The sequence below is a fragment of the Macaca mulatta genome, chromosome 10, assembly GCF_049350105.2.
Source record: "Macaca mulatta isolate MMU2019108-1 chromosome 10, T2T-MMU8v2.0, whole genome shotgun sequence".
NCBI lineage: Eukaryota > Metazoa > Chordata > Mammalia > Primates > Cercopithecidae > Macaca > Macaca mulatta.
In genome coordinates, this window is record NC_133415.1 from 9,789,020 (window position 1) to 9,808,786 (window position 19,767).

At 45.7% G+C, this 19,767-nt stretch overlaps 1 protein-coding gene across 1 annotated transcript in view; it reads right to left on the bottom strand.

Moving 5' to 3' along the window:
- Positions 1–19,767, bottom strand: part of MEI1 (meiotic double-stranded break formation protein 1) — a 103,603-nt gene that overhangs the window by 80,272 nt on the left and 3,564 nt on the right. The window contains exons 2-6 of the mRNA XM_015150474.3: positions 18,232–18,355; positions 17,123–17,173; positions 7,384–7,457; positions 4,947–5,052; positions 2,567–2,770 (exon numbers count right to left, since the gene is read on the bottom strand). Coding sequence (XP_015005960.3) covers positions 2,567–2,770; positions 4,947–5,052; positions 7,384–7,457; positions 17,123–17,173; positions 18,232–18,355 — 559 coding nt within the window. The remainder of the gene's footprint in view (positions 1–2,566; positions 2,771–4,946; positions 5,053–7,383; positions 7,458–17,122; positions 17,174–18,231; positions 18,356–19,767) is intronic.

Sequence of the window (19,767 nt, forward strand, 5' to 3'; positions counted from 1 at the left end):
CCTCTTCTAAAAATACAAAAAATTAGCCGGGTGTGGTGGCAGGCGCCTGTAGTCCTAGCTACTCAGGGGGCTGAGGCAGGAGAATCGCTTGAACCTGGGAGGCAGAGGTTGCAGTGAGCCGAGATTGCACCATTGCACTCCAGCCTGGGCAACAGAGCAAGACTGTGTCTCAAAAAAAAAAAAAAAAAAAAAAAAAAAAAGGGTGTGGTGGCTAATGTGCCACCGGTGGCTAATGGTGGCTCCCAGCTCAGTGGCTAAGGCAGTGGCTCCCAGCACTTTGGGAGGCCGAGGCGGGCATATCCTGGGGAGGCCGAGGCGGGTGGATCATGAGTTCCGTAGATCAAGACCATCCTAGCTAACATGATGAAACCCCGTCTTTACTAAAAATACAAAAAAAAAAAAAAAGAGCCAGGTGTGGTGGCAGACACCTGTAGTCCCAGTTACTCTGGAGACTGAGGCAGGAGAATGGCGTGAACCCGGGAGGTGGAGCTTGCGGTGAGCTGAGATTATGCCACTGCATTCCAGCCTGGGTGACAGAGCTGGAGTCAAAAAAAAAAAATTAGCCAGGCATGGTAGTGTAGGTTTGTGGTTCCAGCTACTCGGTAGGCTGAGGTGGGAAGATCATTTAAGCCCTGGAGGTCAAGGATGCAGTGAGCTGTGATCCTATCACTGCACTCCAGCCTGGGTGACAGAACAAGACCCCGTCTCAAAATAAATAAGTAAATAAAAATTTTAAAAAATAAAAGTGGCAATTCCCAGTATTACCAGTTGAGATTTCCCTCTACTATGGTCAGGTGAGCTGTAGGACTGCCCAGGGCCTCACCTTACGGCCTGTACTTGCACCCTTTTGTTCTATATGCACTAACTCCAATACTGCCCTGCTGCAAGTTACCGCAGATACAGGCTGCTTCATACCTTGTGCTCTGGTCCATGCTCCTGCCTTCCTCCTTTCCCCACAATTTAGGACTCAGTCCAGGCATCCTTTTCTTTAGGAAGCTTCTCCTGTCCCCTGCTCCCATCCTCTTCTGTGCACCTCCAAGACAGCACTCATCACACTAGACTCTAGTTGTCCATGTGTGTCTTCTACACTGGCCTTTGAGCTCCCCTAAGATAAAGCTTGAATTTGATCAACTCTGTGACCTCAGAGCCCAGCACAAGGCCTGGTATAGAATGAATGCTCACTATGTATGGCTAGATTATTCATAACAGCTCCTGATCCAAATTTTGAAAAGAAGCTGTTGTCACGCATAGACTGTGCATTTCTCTACAGCTTTTACCTGAGAACAGGCCCTCACCCAGGCACCAATCACAGTGCCCATCTGTTCTGTCCAAAATAAGAAATCTGCCTGCTCAGAACAGTTGAGAGACCTTATGTATTTATGCAAAAAAATAGGAGAGGATGCTAAAAGTATATGTTGGGGCTTCTAAAGAGCCTCAGGTAACAAGCAGGGAAACCTAGTGCCATGGTTTGAATATGTTCCCCAAAGTTCATGTGTTGGAAACTTAATCCCCAATGCAGCCATATTGGGAGCTGGGGCCTATGGATGGTGTTTGGGTCATGAGTTTGGGGTTTGGGTTTGGACCCTCATGAATGAATTAATGCCATCACCATGGGAGTGGGTTTGTTATCATGAGAGTGGGCTCCTCATAAAAGGACAAGTTCAGGCCAGGCGCAGCGGCTTGCGCCTATAATCCCAGCACTTGGGGAAGGCGAGGTGGGCAGATCACCTGAGGTCAGGAGTTCGAGACCAGCCTGGCCAACATGGTAAAACCCCATTTCCACTAAAAATACAAAAATTGGCCGGATGTGGTGGTGGGCACCTGTAATCCTAGCTACTCAGGAGGCTGAGGCAGAAGAATCACTTGAACCCGGGAGGCAGAGGTTGCAGTGAGCTGAGAACGCACCACTGGACTCAAGCTGGACAACAGAGCAAGGCTCTGTCTCAAAAAAAAAAAAAAAAAGGAAAAAAGAAAAAAAGGGACAAGTTCAGTCCCCTCTAGCTTTTTCTCTTGCCCTCTCTTTGCCCTTCCACCATGGGATGACAGAGCAAGAGGGGATTTACCAAATGCCAGCCTCTTGATCTTGGACTTCCTAGGCTCCAGAACTGCAAACCAAAAAATTTTTGAACCAATAAGTTTTTCATTATAAATTACCTAGTCTGTAGTATCCTGTTATAGCAGCATAAAATGCACTAAGACACATGGGCTTTACCCTGGAGGCCAGAGGGAACCATGGAAGAATTTCTGACTTAAGAAAGTGACAGGATGTGAGCTGTACAATGTAAAGATTAACTTGCCAGCAAATACAGGATGCACCAGGGCAGACAAAGGCAGAAAAAATTGCTGTCCCACTTTCCTTCCTATTTTCCTCCAAAGGCAACATTCTTAAGATATCATACTAATTCTAGGCATCTTTCACACAGTGTGCCTCTTATCTCTCAAACCTTGTGGCTTCTACCTTTTGCAAAACATCTAACTTCCCCACTACTAGAGAACCCAATATCTCAAGTCTTCTAGCAAAATGTCAAAAACGTATTCTCCCTTTTTCTCCAGCCTCATGTCTTACCCAAGCAGTTAATCTGCAGCTCCTTTGTCTGGGCACCATCCAGGATGGAAAGGAAGAGGGGAAAAAGCTTCTCCCGGAAGTGTCCTGAAAGCATCTCAGCTGCCACGGGTGAGGAGTATAGCTTCCCATAAAGGTAACAGACAGAAGCTTGTATGCCCTCACTGGGGTATACTAAGCCTCTCAACAGATGCTCCATCAGGTTTCCTGTTCAGAAAACAACCAAGGAGCCAGGGGAAATTTCACAATGTCAACTGCTATATGAAACTCCAATCTATTATTCCTAATGGGGTAGTAATGGTAAGTCCCTATAATCCCCCACAATAAATGCTTTCTGCATACTTAATGTAAAGGGAAAACCAACTGGGCACAGTGGCTCACACCTGTAACCCCAGCACTTGGGAAGGCCAAGGTGGTAGGATCACCTGAGTTCAGGAGTTCGAAACCAGCCTGGCCAACAAAGCAAGACCCTGCATCTACTAAAAATACAAAAATTAGCCGGGCATGCTGGCAGGCGCCTGTAACCCCAGCTACTTGGGAAGCTGAGGCAGGAGAATCACTGGAACCCACGAGGCAGAGGTGGCAGTGAGCTGAGATCACACCACCGCACTCCAGCCTGGGCAACAGAGCGAGACTCCATTTCAAAAAAAAAAAAAGAAACAAAGCCAGGTGCAGTGGCTTATTCCTGTAATCTCAGCACTTTGGGAGGCCAAGGTGGGAGGATCACTTCAGGCCAGCAGTTTGAGACCAACCTGCTCTACCTAGTGAGACCTGGTCTCTAAAAAATAATAATAATTAGGCTGGGCACAGTGCCTCATGGCTGTAACCCCACCACTTTGGGAGGCCGAGGTGGGCAGATCACTTGAAGTCAGGAGTTTGAGACCAGTCTGGCCAACACGGCGAAACCCCACTTCTACTAAAAATACAAAAATTAACCTGGCATGGTGGTGGACACCTATAATCCCAGCTACTCGGGAGGCTGAAGCAGGAAAATCACTTGAACCTGGGAGGCAGAGGTTACAGCGAGCCAAGATCATGCCACTGCACTCTAGCCTGGGGAACAGACTCTGTCTTAAAAAATAATAATTATTATTATTATTAATTTTTTAAACAAGGGGAAACCAACTTAAAGAGGTTATTTACCCTTTGGTAAATCCTCTGTGAGGTATTTATTTGCATTTCACTGATAGAAAAAAGTGCTTCTACATTCCAGAATTCCTCCTTCCATCCAAAACGAAGGTTCATAGTAGGTACTTAATTAATGTGTGTTAAAGAATGAACAGAGCCAGGCGTGGTGGCTCACACCTATAATCCCAGCACTCTGGAAGGCTGAGGCAGGCGAATCACGAGGTCAGGAGATCGAGACCATCCTGGCTAACATGGTGAAACCCCATCTCTACTAAAAATACAAAAAATTAGCCAGGCGTGGTGGCAGGCACCCGTAGTCCCTGCTACTCAGGAGGCTGAGGCAGAAGAATGGCGTGAACCCGGGAGGTGGAGCTTGCAGTGAGCCGAGATCACACCACTGCACTCCAGCCTGGGCGACAGAGCAAGACTCGTCTCAGAAAAAAAAAGAATGAAATCCCAGCACTTTGGGAGGCCGAGACGGGCGGATCACGAGCTCAGGAGATCGAGAGACGATCCCGGCTAACACGGTGAAACCCCGTCTCTACTAAAAAATACAAAAAACTAGCCGGGCGAGGTGGCGGGCGCCTGTAGTCCCAGCTACTCGGGAGGCTGAGGCAGGAGAACGGCGTAAACCCGGGAGGCGGAGCTTGCAGTGAGCTGAGATCCGGCCACTGCACTCCAGCCTGGGTGACAGAGCAAGACTCCGTCTCAAAAAAAAAAAAAAAAAGAAAAAAAAAGAATGAATGGAAGGCCGGGTGCGGTGGCTCATGCCTGTAATCCCAGCACTTTGGGAGGTTGTGGCTGGTGGATCACCTGAGGTTGGGAGATCGAGACCAGCCTGATCAACATGGAGAAACCCTGTCTGTACTGAAAATACAAAATTAGCCCGGCATGGTGGCACATGCCTGTAATCCCAGCTACTCGGGAGGCTGAGACAGGAGAATCGCTTGAACCCAGGAGGTAGAGGTTGCAGAGAGTCGAGATTGCGCCATTGCACTCCAGCCTGGGCAACAAAAGAGAGACTCCGTCTCAAAAAAAAAAAAAAAGAATGAATGGAAATAGTCCAAGAATAGAGTCAAGAAAATGACCTTTTTCAAATTGACCAACATAGAGTACATTTTGCAGATGGGGAAACTGAAGACTAGAGCAGGAAAGTAATGACTTCCCAGGTGTACAGAGTAAATGGGGTACCCAGATGGCAGTATAATAAAAGCAGGTAAAAGAGTAGTGGCAGCTCCTCCCACAGGTCACTCACCGTGCTCCATTACAAGCTCATCTGCCAGAGCAGGAATGGCATCCACCAACTTGCCAAGAAGGGTCAGGGTGGCCAGGCTGCCTCGCATGGAGGGCATGTTACACAGCTACAGAAAGTGAATATGCCCCATTCTGTCAATTAGGATCAGGACAGATCTTCCACCAAAACTCATCTTGCCCTACCCACACCAATGCCTGTATTGCATGTGTCTCTCACCACAGTCAGCAATCAGCTTTTTTAGCTTAGTGTCCAACTTCCCCATTGGACTGAGAACTCCTGGAGGAAAGGGACTGAGTCCTCTCAGAGTCCTCAGTACCTAGCTCAGTGCATGTTTGTTAAACTGAATTAACATTTGCATAGTTTGCCCCCATAGAACCAGAAGTTGGAGGACAAAAGTTTGAAATGTCATAAAGACAGAACACTGACTCAATGTGAAAAAAAAATTATTGTTATTATAGTTATTATAGCTACTATTACTAAACATTCTCTGTATACCAGGCACTATGTTTCATGCTTTACAGGGAGAGTCAATAATCCATATTTTACCTTTCCTTTTTTTTTTTGAGACGGAGTCTCGCTGTGTCTCCCAGGCTGGAGTGCAGTGGTGCGATCTCGGCTCACTGCAAGCTCCACCTCCTGAGTTCATGCCATTCTCCCACCTCAGCCTCCAAGTAGCTGGGACTACAGGCGCCCACCACCTCGCCTGGCTAGTTTTTTTTTTCTTTTGTATTTTTAGTAGAGACGGGGTTTCACCATGTTAGCCAGGATGGTCTCAATCTCCTGACCTCGTGATCCACCTGCCTCGGCCTCCCAAAGTGCTAGGATTACAGGCTTGAGCCACCACGCCCGGCCATATATTTTACCTTTTCTATTGACTAGCTAGTCATACCACTTTTAGTAATATTCTTAACTCTGGTGGGAAATAATAATAGTAACAGCTTTATAGGGTTGTTGATAGGGCTGAATGAGATATTACATATAAACCACCTAATACAATGCCTAGCCTATAGAAAGTGCTCAATAAATGTTAAGTGGCATCATCTCATCATAATGATAAGCACTGATATATATAATTATAAATTCAATTTGATATATTAATCACATGTAAAATAATTATGATATAATTGAAATATAATTTATAATGAAATGTTGCTCTTGATGGTGGTAACAAGATAAACATTTGTCTTCGTTCTGCAAATTAAATAAAAAGTTATTCTGGGCCGGGCGCAGTGGCTCAAGCCTGTAATCCCAGCACTTTGGGAGGCCGAGGCAGGCGGATCACGAAGTCAGGAGATGGAGACCATCCTGGCTAACCCGGTGAAACCCCGTCTCTACTAAAAAATACAAAAAATTAGCCGGGCGAGGTGGTGGGCGCCTGTAATCCCAGTTACTCGGGAGGCTGAGGCAGGAGAATGGCGTGAACCCAGGGAGGCAGAGCTTGCAGTGAGCTGAGATCCGGCCACTGAACTCCAGTCTGGGCGACAGAGCAAGACTCCATCTCAAAAAAAAAAAAAAAAAAAAGTTATTCTGATATTATTCCTCAGTCTTAAATACAACACAAAAGCTGCTCTTTAATTGATTTTTTTTTTTTTTTTTGAGATGGAGTCTTGCTTTGTCACCAAGGCTGGGGTGCAGTGGTGTGATCTCAGCTCACTGCAAACTCTACCTCCTGGGTTCAATCAATTCCCCTGCCTCAGCCTCCCCAGTAACTGGGATTACAGGGATGCACCACCATGCCCAGCTAATTTTTTTTTTTTTTTGTATTTTTAGTAGAGATGGGGTTTCACCATATTGGCCAGGCTGATCGCGAACTCCTGACCTCAAGTGATCCACCCACCTCAGCCTCCCAAAGTGCTGGGATTATAGGCGTAAGCCATCACACCTGGCTAACTGATTTCTTTGACTACACTGAAGAAAGCAGATTAAATATACCATATCCACTCAATGCTTACCTCAGATAGAAGCAAACGCCTTCAGTACAAAGTAAGCTGATAGAAGCAAACGCCTTCAGTACAAAGTAAGCTGATAGAACCAAACACCTTCAGTACTAAGTAATGTATACAATTTAAAATAAAATAAAACCACCAAACCGAGACATAGAGAACATATTTCCTTGATAAATTCATCAAGGAAATCTGTATTATAATCAGGAAGTCACAGAAAATGGACCATGGGATGATTATGCCAGAAAGATGGCACTTCACTGCATGGAGGTAACATTTGGGAGACTGAAAGGGGAAAGAAGAAAGCTGTAAAGAACACTAGAGCAGGATCAGTGGACCCAGGCCTTAGCTCTGACTCTGCCACCAACTCGGTGACCTCAGGAAAGTTCCTTTTCTTCCCTGGACTTCAAGCTCTCATTTGTTCAAGGAAGGGTTGACCCAGCTCTGACATCTGAGGATTCTGAGACCTCAAGAACCCATAGCTATTTACCGACCTCTTTGTGGCACTCATCCAGCAGGCAACGGGTGGTCTGCTCCAGCTTCAGCTGCGTTGTGAGCTGAATAATGACTGAACAGACACAATAGTATTACTAATCAGGAGGCACCCCCAACCCAGACTCCACCTTCCGTGGCCCTTCTACTCAGTCAGTGCAGGTAGTAATTTGCATGGGCTAATTGGAATTATTCTTTTCTATTTCTTCCATTTAATTATGTGTGCACAGGCTGGGCACGGTGGCTCACACCTGTAATCCCAGCACTTTGGGAGGCTGAGGCAGCCGCATCACCTGAGATCAGGAGTTCGAGACCAGCCTGACCAACATGGAGAAATCCTGTCTCTACTAGAAATACGAAATTAGCCGGGCATGGAGGCGCATGCCTGTAATCCCAGCTACTCAGGAGGCTGAGGCAGGAGAATTGCTTGAATCCGGGAGGTGGAGGTTGCAGTGGGCTGAGATTGTGCCATTGCACTCCAGCATGGGCAACAAGAGAAAACTCCGTCTCAAAAAAAAAAAACTGTGTGCACATCCAAACTAAAGGAGTTCTGGTTTCTTTGTTTTTTTCTTTTGATTTTGTTTTTGTTTTGTTTAGAGACAGGGTCATCGGGCTAAAGTGCAGTGGTGTGATCATAGCTCACTGCAGCCTTCAACTCTTGGGCTCAAGCAATCCTCCCACTCAGCCTCTTGAGTAGCTGGGACTACAGGTACATGCCACCACGCCTGGCTAAGTTTTTCATTTTTTTTTTAAGAGACAGAGTCTTGCTATGCTTTCCAGGGTAATCTCACATGCTTGGGCTTCAGCAATCCTCCTGCCTGTCTCCCAACGTGCTGGGATTATAGGTGTGAGTCACCATGCCTGGCCTTCTTTGTTTTGTATCAGTGGTTCTCAACTCAGGCTGCACATTAGACTCACCTAGGAAGCTTTAAAAAAAATACTAATGCCCGACCGGGCACGGTGGTTCACACCTGTAATCCCAGCACTTTGAAAGGCCGAGATGGGAGGATCACGAGGTCAGGAGATCGAGACCATCCTGGCTAACATGGTGAAACCCCATCTCTACTAAAAATACAAAAAAATTAGCCAGGTATGGTGGCGGGCGCCTGTAGTCCCAGCTACTCGGGAGGCTGAGGCAGGAGAATGATGTAACCCGGCAGGCGGAGCTTATAGTGAGCCGAGATCGCGCCACTGCACTCCAGCTTGGGTGACACAGCAAGACTCCGTCTCAAAAAAAAAAAAAACTAATGCCCAAGTCCCACCCCAGGCCAACTGAATGTCTAAGGGAGCCCAATATATTGTTTAATGTGAATATATATATATATATATATATATATATAGCTCCACATAAATATATTTCTATTTAAATATACTTAAATATATTTAAATATGTTTTATACTTTAAAATAGTTTTCTAAATATAAAATTCTAGTGTATTTCTAAAGTTCTCCAGGTAAGTCTATTGTGAAGCCAGGTTTGAAAACTGCTTTTTTTTTTTTTTTTTTTTTGAGACAGAGTCTCGCTCTGTCGCCCAAGCTGGAGTGCAGCAGTGGCCGGATCTCAGCTCACTGCAAGCTCCGCCTCCCGGGTTTACGCCATTCTCCAGCCTCAGCCTCCCGAGTAGCTGGGACTACAGGAGCCCGCCACCTCGCCTGGCTAGTTTTTTTGTTTTTTGTTTTTGAGATGGAGTCTTGCTCTGTCTCCCAGGCTGGAGTGCAGTGGCGCGATCTTGGCTCACTGCAAGCTCCGCCCCCGGGTTCACGTCATTCTCCTGCCTCAGCCTCCCGAGTAGCTGGGACTACAGGCATCCGCCACCACGCCCAGCTAATTTTTTGTATTTTTTTTTTTCAGTAGAGATGGGGTTTCACCGTGTTAGCCAGGATGATCTCGATATCCTGGCCTCGTGATTTGCCCGCCTTGGCCTCCCAAAGTGCTCAGATTACAGGCGTGTTTTTTGTTTTTTGGTGTTTTTTTTTTGAGACGGAGTCTCGCTCTGTTGCCCAGGCTGGGGTGCAGTGGCCGGATCTCGGCTCACTGCAAGCTCCGCCTCCCGGGTTCACGCCATTCTCCTGCCTCGGCCTCCCGAGTAGCTGGGACTACAGGCACCTGCCACCATGCCCGGCTAATTTTTTGTACTTTTAGTAGAGACGGGGTTTCATCATGTTGGCCAGGCTGGTCTCCAACTCCTAACCTCAGGTGATCCACCTGCCTCGGCCTCCTAAAGTGCAGGGATTATAGGTGTGAGCCACTGCACCTGGCTGAAAACCGCTATTTTATATTATCTCTACTTTTTCCTTCCTCAGTTTGCTCCTTTACATATACTAAAAAAAAGAATTATAGGCAAGTTCCTGTGCCAATTATTACAACATTATCTCTCAGCTCCAAACCCACCCTTCTCTACACTCATTTGTGGTACTTCTGCTGGTGGCTTTGAGGAGAGATTCTGTAGGGTTGGAAAAGCTGCAAACTAAATTCAGCAACTGCTGTGGGAAGGTTCTGTCACTGCAGGGTCAAGAAGCATTCTAGGCTAACAGGACAGAAACAAGAAGCAGGCAGAAAGCAAACAGGAACCATGAGGAAGGAGCAAGTCCTTCTTGCCTGACGCTTAGTCTTCCTCTAGTGCTCTCCAACTGGGTGAAGTTTCTGAGGTCTGATGATGGTTCTGCAAGCTACACTAGTACCAACGAGAAGTGGATGGCTGTAGGATTGTAGCCCCACTCAAGGGTGGCCTAGAAGGAAAATGATGAAGGGAAATACCCTGGGTGGTCAGAACTTCAAGTGGTACATTGTCTGCATTAGCTAGACTGAGAGATGGTCAGAAGTACATACAGATCATATTGACTTATGAGCAGCTGCTAACTCTTTGGCTTGATGGTCAGAGACTTGAGAAAGACACAATTGAAAGACTGGTGACTAGGCCAGGCATGGTGGCTTATGCCTGTAATCCCAGCACTTTGGGAGGCCAAGATGGGTGGATCATTAGGTCAGGAGGTCGAGACCATCCTGGCTAACACGGTGAAACCCTGTCTCTACTAAAAATACAAAAAAAATTAGCCAGGCATGATGGCGGGCACCTGTAGTCCCAGCTACTTGGGAGGCTGAGGCAGAAGAATGGCATGAACTTGCGAGGCGGAGCTTGCAGTAAGCCAAGATTGTGCCACTGCACTCCAGCCTGGGCAACAGAGCGAGACTCCATCTCAAAAAAAAAAAAAAAAAATTAGTCAGGCATGGTGGCGCACATCTGTAATCCCAGCTACTCCGGAGGCTGAGGCAGGAGAATCACTTGAACCTGGGAGGCAGAGGCTGTAGGGAGCCAAGATTGCGCCACTACACTCCAGCCTGGGCAACAGAGTGAGGCTCTGTCTCAAAAAAGAGAAAAAAAGGAAAGATTGGTGACAATGAGGCCTGGAGAAGAAGACGGGCCTTTCAGAGGGAGCATAAAGTGGGAAGATATTTGTCTCTTGTGTGAATGCTCTCTAAAGAACTTCTATTATAGAAGAGATTCTCAATAACCAGGTAGTCAAAATGGCACATTTTGTGAATGTTAATCCACCTCTTTCCCTAGCCATCAAGTACTTATTCAGTGGATCCAAGTACAAGGTGGCTATGGTGGCAGAGCTGGAGGCTATGCACTGGGCTCAACAACATGGACTTTCCCTTGTCAAGGCTAAATTGATTACTGCCACGACTGAGTGCCTAACCTGCCAAAAGCAGAGACCAACACTAAGACCCCAGCATGGCACCATTCCTGAAGGCACCAGCCAATTATATGGTGTCACATGGATTACACTATACTCCTTCCATCATGGAGAGGCAAAGATTTGTCCTCACTGGAATAAACATGTATTCTGAATATGGACTTGCCTTCCCAAACCATAACATTTCTGCCAAAAACACATCTGTAAGCTTATAGAATGGCTTATTCAATATCATGGTATTCTGCACAACATCACCTGGATCAAGGAACTCATTTCACCAGAGAAGCGAGGCAATGGGCTCATGCCCATAAAATTCACTGCTCTTTTCCCATACTCTATCACCTGGAATCACCTGACCTAACAGAATGTGGAATGGCCTATGAAGACTCAGTTATTCCACCACCTGAAAGACACCACTCTGAAAGGATATGGTTCTATCTTACATGTGGTATATATTTTGATGCGGTGATCAACATTAGGTGCTGTCTTACCCACAGTAGAATACATGGGTCAGGGAATCAAGGGGTAAAGTGGGAGTCATTTCCCTATTACACTTACTAACCCACTTGCAGAATTTTTGTATACTATAATAGCTCACTAGGGCTTCCATAATAAAATACCACAGACCTGATGGCTTAAACAACAGAAATTTATTTTCTCACAGTTCTTGAGGTTGAAAGCCCAAGATCAAAGTGTCAGCAGATTTGGTTTCTTCTGAGGCCTCTCTTTCTAGCTTGTAGATGGCTACCTTCTCACTGTGCCCTCACATGGTCTTTGCTTGGTGTATACACATCCCTGGTGTCTGTGTGTGTTCAAATTTCCTCTTCTTATAAGGATACTAGTCAGATTGGATTAGGGTCCATCCTAATTGCCTCATTTTAGCTTAATCACCTCTTTAAAGGCCCTATCCCCAAATACACTCACATTGAGAGGTTCTGAGAGTTAGGGCTTCAACATATAAATTTGCCGGGGGCGGGGGGTACATATAAATTCAGCCCACAATATATCCTATCCTGCAACTTTGGGCTCTGCTAAAGATCTTAGTTCCTAAGGAAAGAATGCTTCCATGAAAGGTCACACAATGGTTTCATTGAATTAGAAGTTGTGACTATCATCTGGCCATTTTGAGTGCCTCGTGTCATTCAACCAATAGGAAAATAAGGAATTATTCTACTACCTGGAATGATTGATCCCAATATCCAGGGGAAACTCAGTTGCCACTAACAATAATGGCAAGGAGGACTATGTCTGGAACCAGGTATTCTCCGGGGCTCTTCTTACTAGTCTCATATTCAATAGTAAAAGTTAATGAAAAACATCAGCAACCAAAAAAAAGGAAGAGCCACTAAAGATTCAGACCTTTTGGAAGAAGAAGAGGTAAGAACAACCCCTAGACCAGCCAAAGCCCGTGCACCGCTGCATCCCGCGCACAGCGCCTACAACCCGCCACCGTCGCTGCTACCACCATGCCCAAGAGAAAGGCTGAAGGGGACGCCAAGGTGAAGGACGAACCACAAAGACCGCAAGGTCGTCTGCAAAATCTGCTTCTCCAAAGCCAGAGCTCAAGCCTAAAAAGGCCCCTGCAAAGAAGAGAGAGAAGGTACCCAAAGGGAAAAAGGGAAAAGCGGATGCTGGCAAGGAGGGGAAGAACCCTGCAGAAAATGGAGATGCCAAAACAGACCAGGCACAGAAAGCTGAAGGTGCTGGAGATGCCAACTGAAGTGTGTGCATTTTTGATAACTGTGTACTTCTGGTGACTATACAGTTTGAAATACTATTTTTTATCAAGTTTTATAAAAATGCAGAATTTTTTTAAGGTATGTTGTCAGCACACAGAACACTGCACGGTTATATTTTTGGGGAAGAGGCATATGTCACTAATAGAAAGTCTGCAAAGCTGGATTGATGTGGGGAAAACATCTTTCCCTTCTAGTTTTGAGAGACTTCCTCTTGGCTCCCAGGAGGAGGGATTCCCTGACTTTGACACACATGGCCACCGAGGCACAAAAGCCTTGTGGTATGGAAAAACAAATTCATTTTTATGTCCTCTTCTCCCTTTCCACCTTTCAGCATAGACTTAACTCCCTTAAGACCCAGACATCTGTTGGGACCTGACCCCTAGTCATTGGCTACCAGTGTGTCAGACAATCTGGACTTTCCAGTGATGCCACTGAGATGGCACCTGTCAAAAGAGCAGTGGCTCTATTTTTAGATTGTGGATCTTCAGATAAATTCTGCCATTTTCATTTCAATTCCTGAAAGCCAGGGTTGGCTTGTGAAAAGTTTTTTTTTTTTTTTGAGACGGAGTCTAGCTCTGTCGCCCAGGCTGGAGTGCAGTGGCCAGATCTCAGCTCACTGCAAGCTCCGCCTCCCGGGTTTACGCCATTCTCCTGGCTCAGCCTCCCGAGTAGCTGGGACCACAGGCGCCTGCCACCTCGCCCGGCTAGTTTTTTGTATTTTTTAGTAGAGACAGGGTTTCACCATGTTAACCAGGATGGTCTCGATCTGCTGACCTTGTGATCCGCCCGTCTCGGCCTCCCAAAGTGCTAGGATTACAGGCTTGAGCCACCGTGCCCGGCCGAAAAGTTGTTAAACAACATGTTAAATGTGAAATGTCAACCCTCACTCTAAACTTTCCCTGTTCAAAGCATCAGATGAAGACTTCATTGGGTTTTATAGTGGCTTTCTGATTTTTGGTAGTCCATTGAAGAAGGGAGTTTGAAAGTTGTTGTATACTGTTAATGACTGTCTGCCCATGTCCTGCCTGAAATACCATGACTGTTTATGGAAAGTATCTTTAATAAAGCTGGATACAGTTTGGCTTGGGAAAAAAAAAAGATTCAGACCTTTCAGGAATGAAGGTGTGAGACACCCTACCAGGTAAAAACCCTGACCAGTTGAGACCCTGGTTGAGGGCAAAGGATACATAGAACAAACCCATTAAGAAGGAAATGATAAATATCAACTATATCCTTGTGACCAGTTATGAAAATGAAGATTGTAATATATTTCTGTATATTAACTATTTTCTTCTCTCTCCTTTTTTCCTTATTGTTTGAACAAGTTTTGGTGGAGGTTAGCTTTAAAATTTAGTCTTTAGGTAACAGAATATTCATATAGGACTGTGATTGAATTTAAAAATAAATTATCAACCCCCTTATGTTGTGGACAAATTGACAATGGCTTAGTCTGTATGAAGTATATGAATGAAGGACAGTTACATCTTGTTAGGTAAAAACCAAGTTGTTTTTGTTCTATGGGAGTTCAAATATGTGGAGAAGGGTATCTGGACACCAAGTAGCCAAAGGAATGGACCAAACCAGTTATTACACTATTGTCTTTGAGCTCCAAAACCCACCCTCTACTTTGCCTTAGAATACTAAGACTAGACTCTGCAGATCACATTTTTGCTTTGCTAGCTGAACCCCATTAAGTTCTGCCAATAATGAGCACTAGAAAGAGATGGTGAGGCTGTAGGAAGAAGGGAGTTGCCCTTCCTCTTAGTTTCCTATGGGTTTCCTGTCTGTTTCCCATTCATATAAGTCTTCCCATTCATATAAGTATCTCCTTAACCCTTTTTTTTTTTTAAGAGACAATCTTGCTATGTTGCCCATGTTGGACTTGAACTCCTAAGCTCAAGTGATCCTCTCAACTCAATCTCCTGAGTAGCCAGGACTACAGACCTACACAATTAAGGTGCCTGGCACCTTAGCACTTCTTTATCCTGGCAGTGGCAGTGCCACTCTATGACAGCAGCTGAATCCAGCCTGCAGTTTTTCCAGAACCAGCTTTATTGCATCTCTCCTCCTCCAGAGACAACAGTATTATCTAGTCAGTGCCACTCAGAGGTCTGAGTTTCATTAAGTAGGCCCTTCCTCAAAACTTCTAAGTTTTAACCATTTCAGCCTCTTTCCTTTGTTTCCCCAGCCCCAGTGGGGGAGTTGTTTTCTATAATTGCTATCTCCATGAAAATTTGGTGGTTCTCTTTTTCTTCAGTTACCTACTTAACCAACATTATTTTTTCAATTGAAATGGGGTCTCACTGTATCACCCCAGGCTGGAGTGCAGTGGTGCAATGGCATGATCTCAGCTCACTGCAACCTCCACCTCCCGGGTTCAAGTGATTCTCCTGCCTCAGCCTCCCAAGTAGCTGGGATTACAGGTGCCCACCACCACGCCTGGCCTTTTTTTTTTTTTTTTTTTTTTTTTTTTAATTTTTGGTAGAGATGCGGTTTCCCCATGTTGGCCAGGCTGGTCTCGAACTCCTGCCTTCCAGTGATCCACTGGCCTAAGCTTCCCGAAGTGCTGGGATTACGGGCATGAGCCACTGCACCCAGCCTACTTAACCATTCTTTAAAGATTTTCTATTCAAATAATTGGTGTAGCTTCTATTTCCTAACTGGATCCTAACTAGTACAATTCCCACTCTCTCTGCAAGAATCCTCGCTTATCAGGGCTCTTACCTTCTTTCTCTACAAACCCTTTATAGGTAAACCCATGCACTTCGACAATTTTTGGTTTTGTTTTTTTTTTTTTTTTTTTTAGAGAAGGGGGTCTCACTTTGTCATCCAGGCTAGAGTGCAGTGGGCCAATCATAGCTCACTGTCACCTCAAACTCCTGGACTCAAGGGATCCTCCCACCTCAGCCTCTCAAGTAGCTGGGACTACAGGCCTGTGGTAACACGCTCTGTCCACTTCAACAGTTTTAACCACCACCTGTGTGCATACAACTCTCAACGAACCAATATGAGATGTAATAAAAAAGAGTTTTGTATGTGCCTTCGTAACATCACTCATCAACTCTAGTTATTTACCTGTCAGTCAATCTCTTCTCCAGATTGTAAGCTCCTAGAAGACAGGGACCATGTCTTACCTATCTATGTATCTGTAGTGCCTGATCCAGTATCTAGCACAGAGTAGATACCCAAGGAAAAAATGTAAGGCCAGGAATGGTGACTCACGCCTATAATCCCAGCACTTTGGGAGGCCAAGGCGGGAGGACAGTTTGAGAATAGCCGTTTGAGATCAGCCTGGTCAATATGGTAAGTCCCCGTCTCAACGAAAAGAAATTTTTTTAGCCAGTCATGGTAGTGCACACCTGTAGTCCCAGCTACTTGGGAGGCTGAGGCGGGAAGATTGCTTGAACCCAGGAGTTCAAGGCTGCAGTCAGCTATGATTGTACCACTGCACTCCAGCCTGGGCGACAGAATGAGGCCCTCTCTCAACAGAAAAAAAAAAAAAAAAAAAAAGATAGAAAAAGAAAAAGAGAGAAAGAAAGAAAGAAATATTGGGCTGGGTGCAGTGGCTCACACCTGTAATCCCAGCACTTGAGGCTGAGGCAGGCAGATCACCTGAGTCTGGGAGCTCGAGACCAGCCTGGCCAGCATGATGAAACTCTGTCTCTACTCAAAATACAAAAATTAGCTGGGCGTGGTGGCAGATGCCTGTAATCCCAGCTACTCGGGAAGCTGAGACAGGAGAATCGCTTGAACCTGCGAGGCAGAGGTTGCAGTGAGCTGAGATCACATCACTGCACTCCAGCCTGGGCAACAGAGCAAGACTCCATCTAAAAAAAAAAAAAAAGTAAAAAACAAATATTGAGGCTGGGCACTGTGGCTTACACCTGTAATCCCAGCACTTTGGGAGGCCGAGGCAGGCACATCACGAGGTCAGGAGATTGAGACCATCCTGGCTAACACAGTGAAACCCTGTCTCTACTTAAAAAAATACAAAAAATTAGCTGGGCGTGGTGGCAGGGGCTGTAGTCCTAGCTACTTGGGAGGCTGAGGCAGGAGAATGGCGTGAACCCGGGAGGCGGAGTTTGCAGTGAGCCGAGATCAGGCCACTGCACTCCAGCCTGGGCGACAGAGACTCTGTCTCAGAAAAAAAAGAAAAAACAACAACAACAAAGAAACAAATGTTGAATTAGTGATTGAAAACTAATGGAGTTCCTCTTAATTTCGCCAAGGTCTCAGGTAACCAGAGCTGCAATTCAGACTAATACTTTCATCTTCAAGTGCTAGATACAATGGTTTCAACTTACCTTCAATACAGAGGTCTGTCACACTCCCATCTTCCACGCTGTGTAACAGTCCTTGGAGCAGAGGGAGGTAAGAAAGGGGTGGTTAGGCAGGGCACGGTGGCATATACCTGTATCCAAGCAATTTGGGAGGCCAAGGTGGCAGATTACCTGAGGTCAGGAGTTCAACAAAAGCCTGACCAATATGGCAAAACCCCGTTTCTACTAAAAATACAAAAATTAGCCAGGAGTAGTGGCCTGTGTCTATAGTCCCAGCTACTCAGGAGGCTGAGGTAGGAGAATTGCTTGAACCCAGGAGGCAGAGATTCCAGTGAACTGAGCCTGGGCGACAGAGCGAGACTGTCTCAAAAAAAAAAAAAAAAAAAAAAAAAAGGAGTGGTTAACAGTTCTCTTCAAAGAGAAATAGACCCATGCAGGCACACTGTAATTTGTAAGTCTAAAAGCAGCTATAAACAATGTTCCAACTAAATTCTACTCTCAGCACCAAACACTTTGACTTTCAATGACCTGCCCAGGCTTTAAAAAGATAATTGGCCAGGCTGGACTTTAGAGTCCTATACTGGACTCTTTGAAGATTTTTTTTTGAGATGGAGTCTTGCTCTGTTGCCCAGATGAGTGCAGTGGCACGAACTAGTCTCACTGCAACCTCCGCCTCCAGGGTTCAAGCAATTCTCATGACTCAGCCTCCTGAGTAGCTGGGACTACAGCCACATGCCACCACATGGAGCTAATTTTTGTATTTTTAGTAGAGACAGGGGTTTTACCATGTTGACCAGGCTGGTCTCTAACTCCTGACCTCAAGTGATCTACCCGCCTCAGCCTCCCAAAGTGTTGGGACTACAGGCATGAGCCACCATGCCTGGCCAACATTTCCCATTTTCATCTTCTTACTTTTACTAACTTCTTGGCTCTAGTAAAGTCAGTTACTGTAAAATGCATCTTGGATCTTAGAAAAGGGGCCATTTCCACATCATTATGACAAAACAATTTGCTAATAAAGTTTTACAATACAAAAAATCTAAATCATCTAGGATCATTTTTCCAAGACCTCCAAAAGCAGATATACATACTACACATTCAAAACTCATATCAAATTTCCCTCCTAATCTTACCAAAAAGCACGCTTATGAAGCGGATGCAGACTCTCTGATCCTGAGACACCAGTTGCGTGACCAGGGAGGTGTGCCTCACGAGGGCATCTTGGAAGCAAGACAACATGTGCTTCTTGCGCAACAACTTGAAGCAAATGAAGAAAAACATTCAATAGTAACCAAATCTTGGCTATTCTGAATCCAACAACCATAATTTCCAAGTACAATTACAGGGTGATACCGGAGAGATCATTTAAACTATGGCGAGACCCATACTCCTTCAAGGGAGGTTGGAAAAGGGTATCATTTACACAGAGGAATCCATGTGTTCATACAGAAGATTATACATGAGCTAAGGTTCCTAATGCCCTACATTTACATAGCAATTTATTTTTTACAAATCACTTTCGTCCACCAGCTCATTTAAGCCTAACATGTTGGTGAAGAAAGCAAAAATAGGCCAGGCGCAGTGGCTCACGCCTGTAATCCCAGCACTTTGGGAGGCCAAGAAAGGCGGATCACGAGGTCAGGAGATTGAGACCATCCTGGCTAACACAGTGAAACCCCATCTCTACTAAAAATACAAAAAAAATTAGCCGGTGTGGTGGCGGGCGCTTGTAGTCCCAGCTACTCAGGAGACTGAGTCAGGAGAATGGCGTGAACCCGGGAGGCGGAGCTTGCAGTAAGCCGAGACTGCGCCACCACACTCCAGTCTGTGCGACAGAGCGAGACTCCATCTCAAAAAAAAAAAAAAAGAAAAAAAAAAGCAAGCAAGCAAAAATAGAGGCTGGATGCAGTGATTCACACCTGTAATCTCAGCACCTTAGGAGGCCAAGGTAGGCGGATCACGAGGTCAAGAGTTTGAGACCAGCCCGGCGAACATGGTGAAACCCCATCTCAACTAAAAATAAAAAAATTACCCGGGCATGGTGGCAGGTGCCTGTAATCCCAGGGAGGCGGAGGTTGCAGTGAGCCGAGATAGCGCCATTGCACTCCAGCCTGGAGGACAAGAGTGAGACTTCGTCTCAAAAAAAAAGAAAGAAAAGTGTGGCTTTTCAAAGGCCGGGCATGGTGGCTTAGGCCTGTAATCCCAACATTTTGGGAGGCCGAGGTGGGCAGATCACCTGAGGTTGGGAGTTCAAAACCAGCCTGACCAAGAGAAATCTGATCTCTACTAAAAGTACAAAATTAGCCGGGCGTGGTGGCGTATGCCTATACCCCCAACTAATTGGGAGGCTGAGGCAGGAGAATCGCTTGAATCCAGGAGGGGAGGTTGTGGTGAGCAAAGATCGTGCACCACTGCACTCCAGCCTGGACAACAAGAGCAAAACTCCGTCTAAAAAAAAAAAGAAAGAAAGAAAAAGAAAAGTGTGTTCAAGCCAGGTGTGGTGGCTCACACCTGTAATCTCAGCACTTTGGGAGGCCAAGGTGGGTGGCTCACCTGAGGTTAGGCATTCAAGACCAGCCTGGCCAACATGGTGAAACCTCTTCTCTACTAAAAATACAAAAATTAGCTGTGCGTGGTGGCAGGCACCTATAATCCCAGCTACTCAGGAG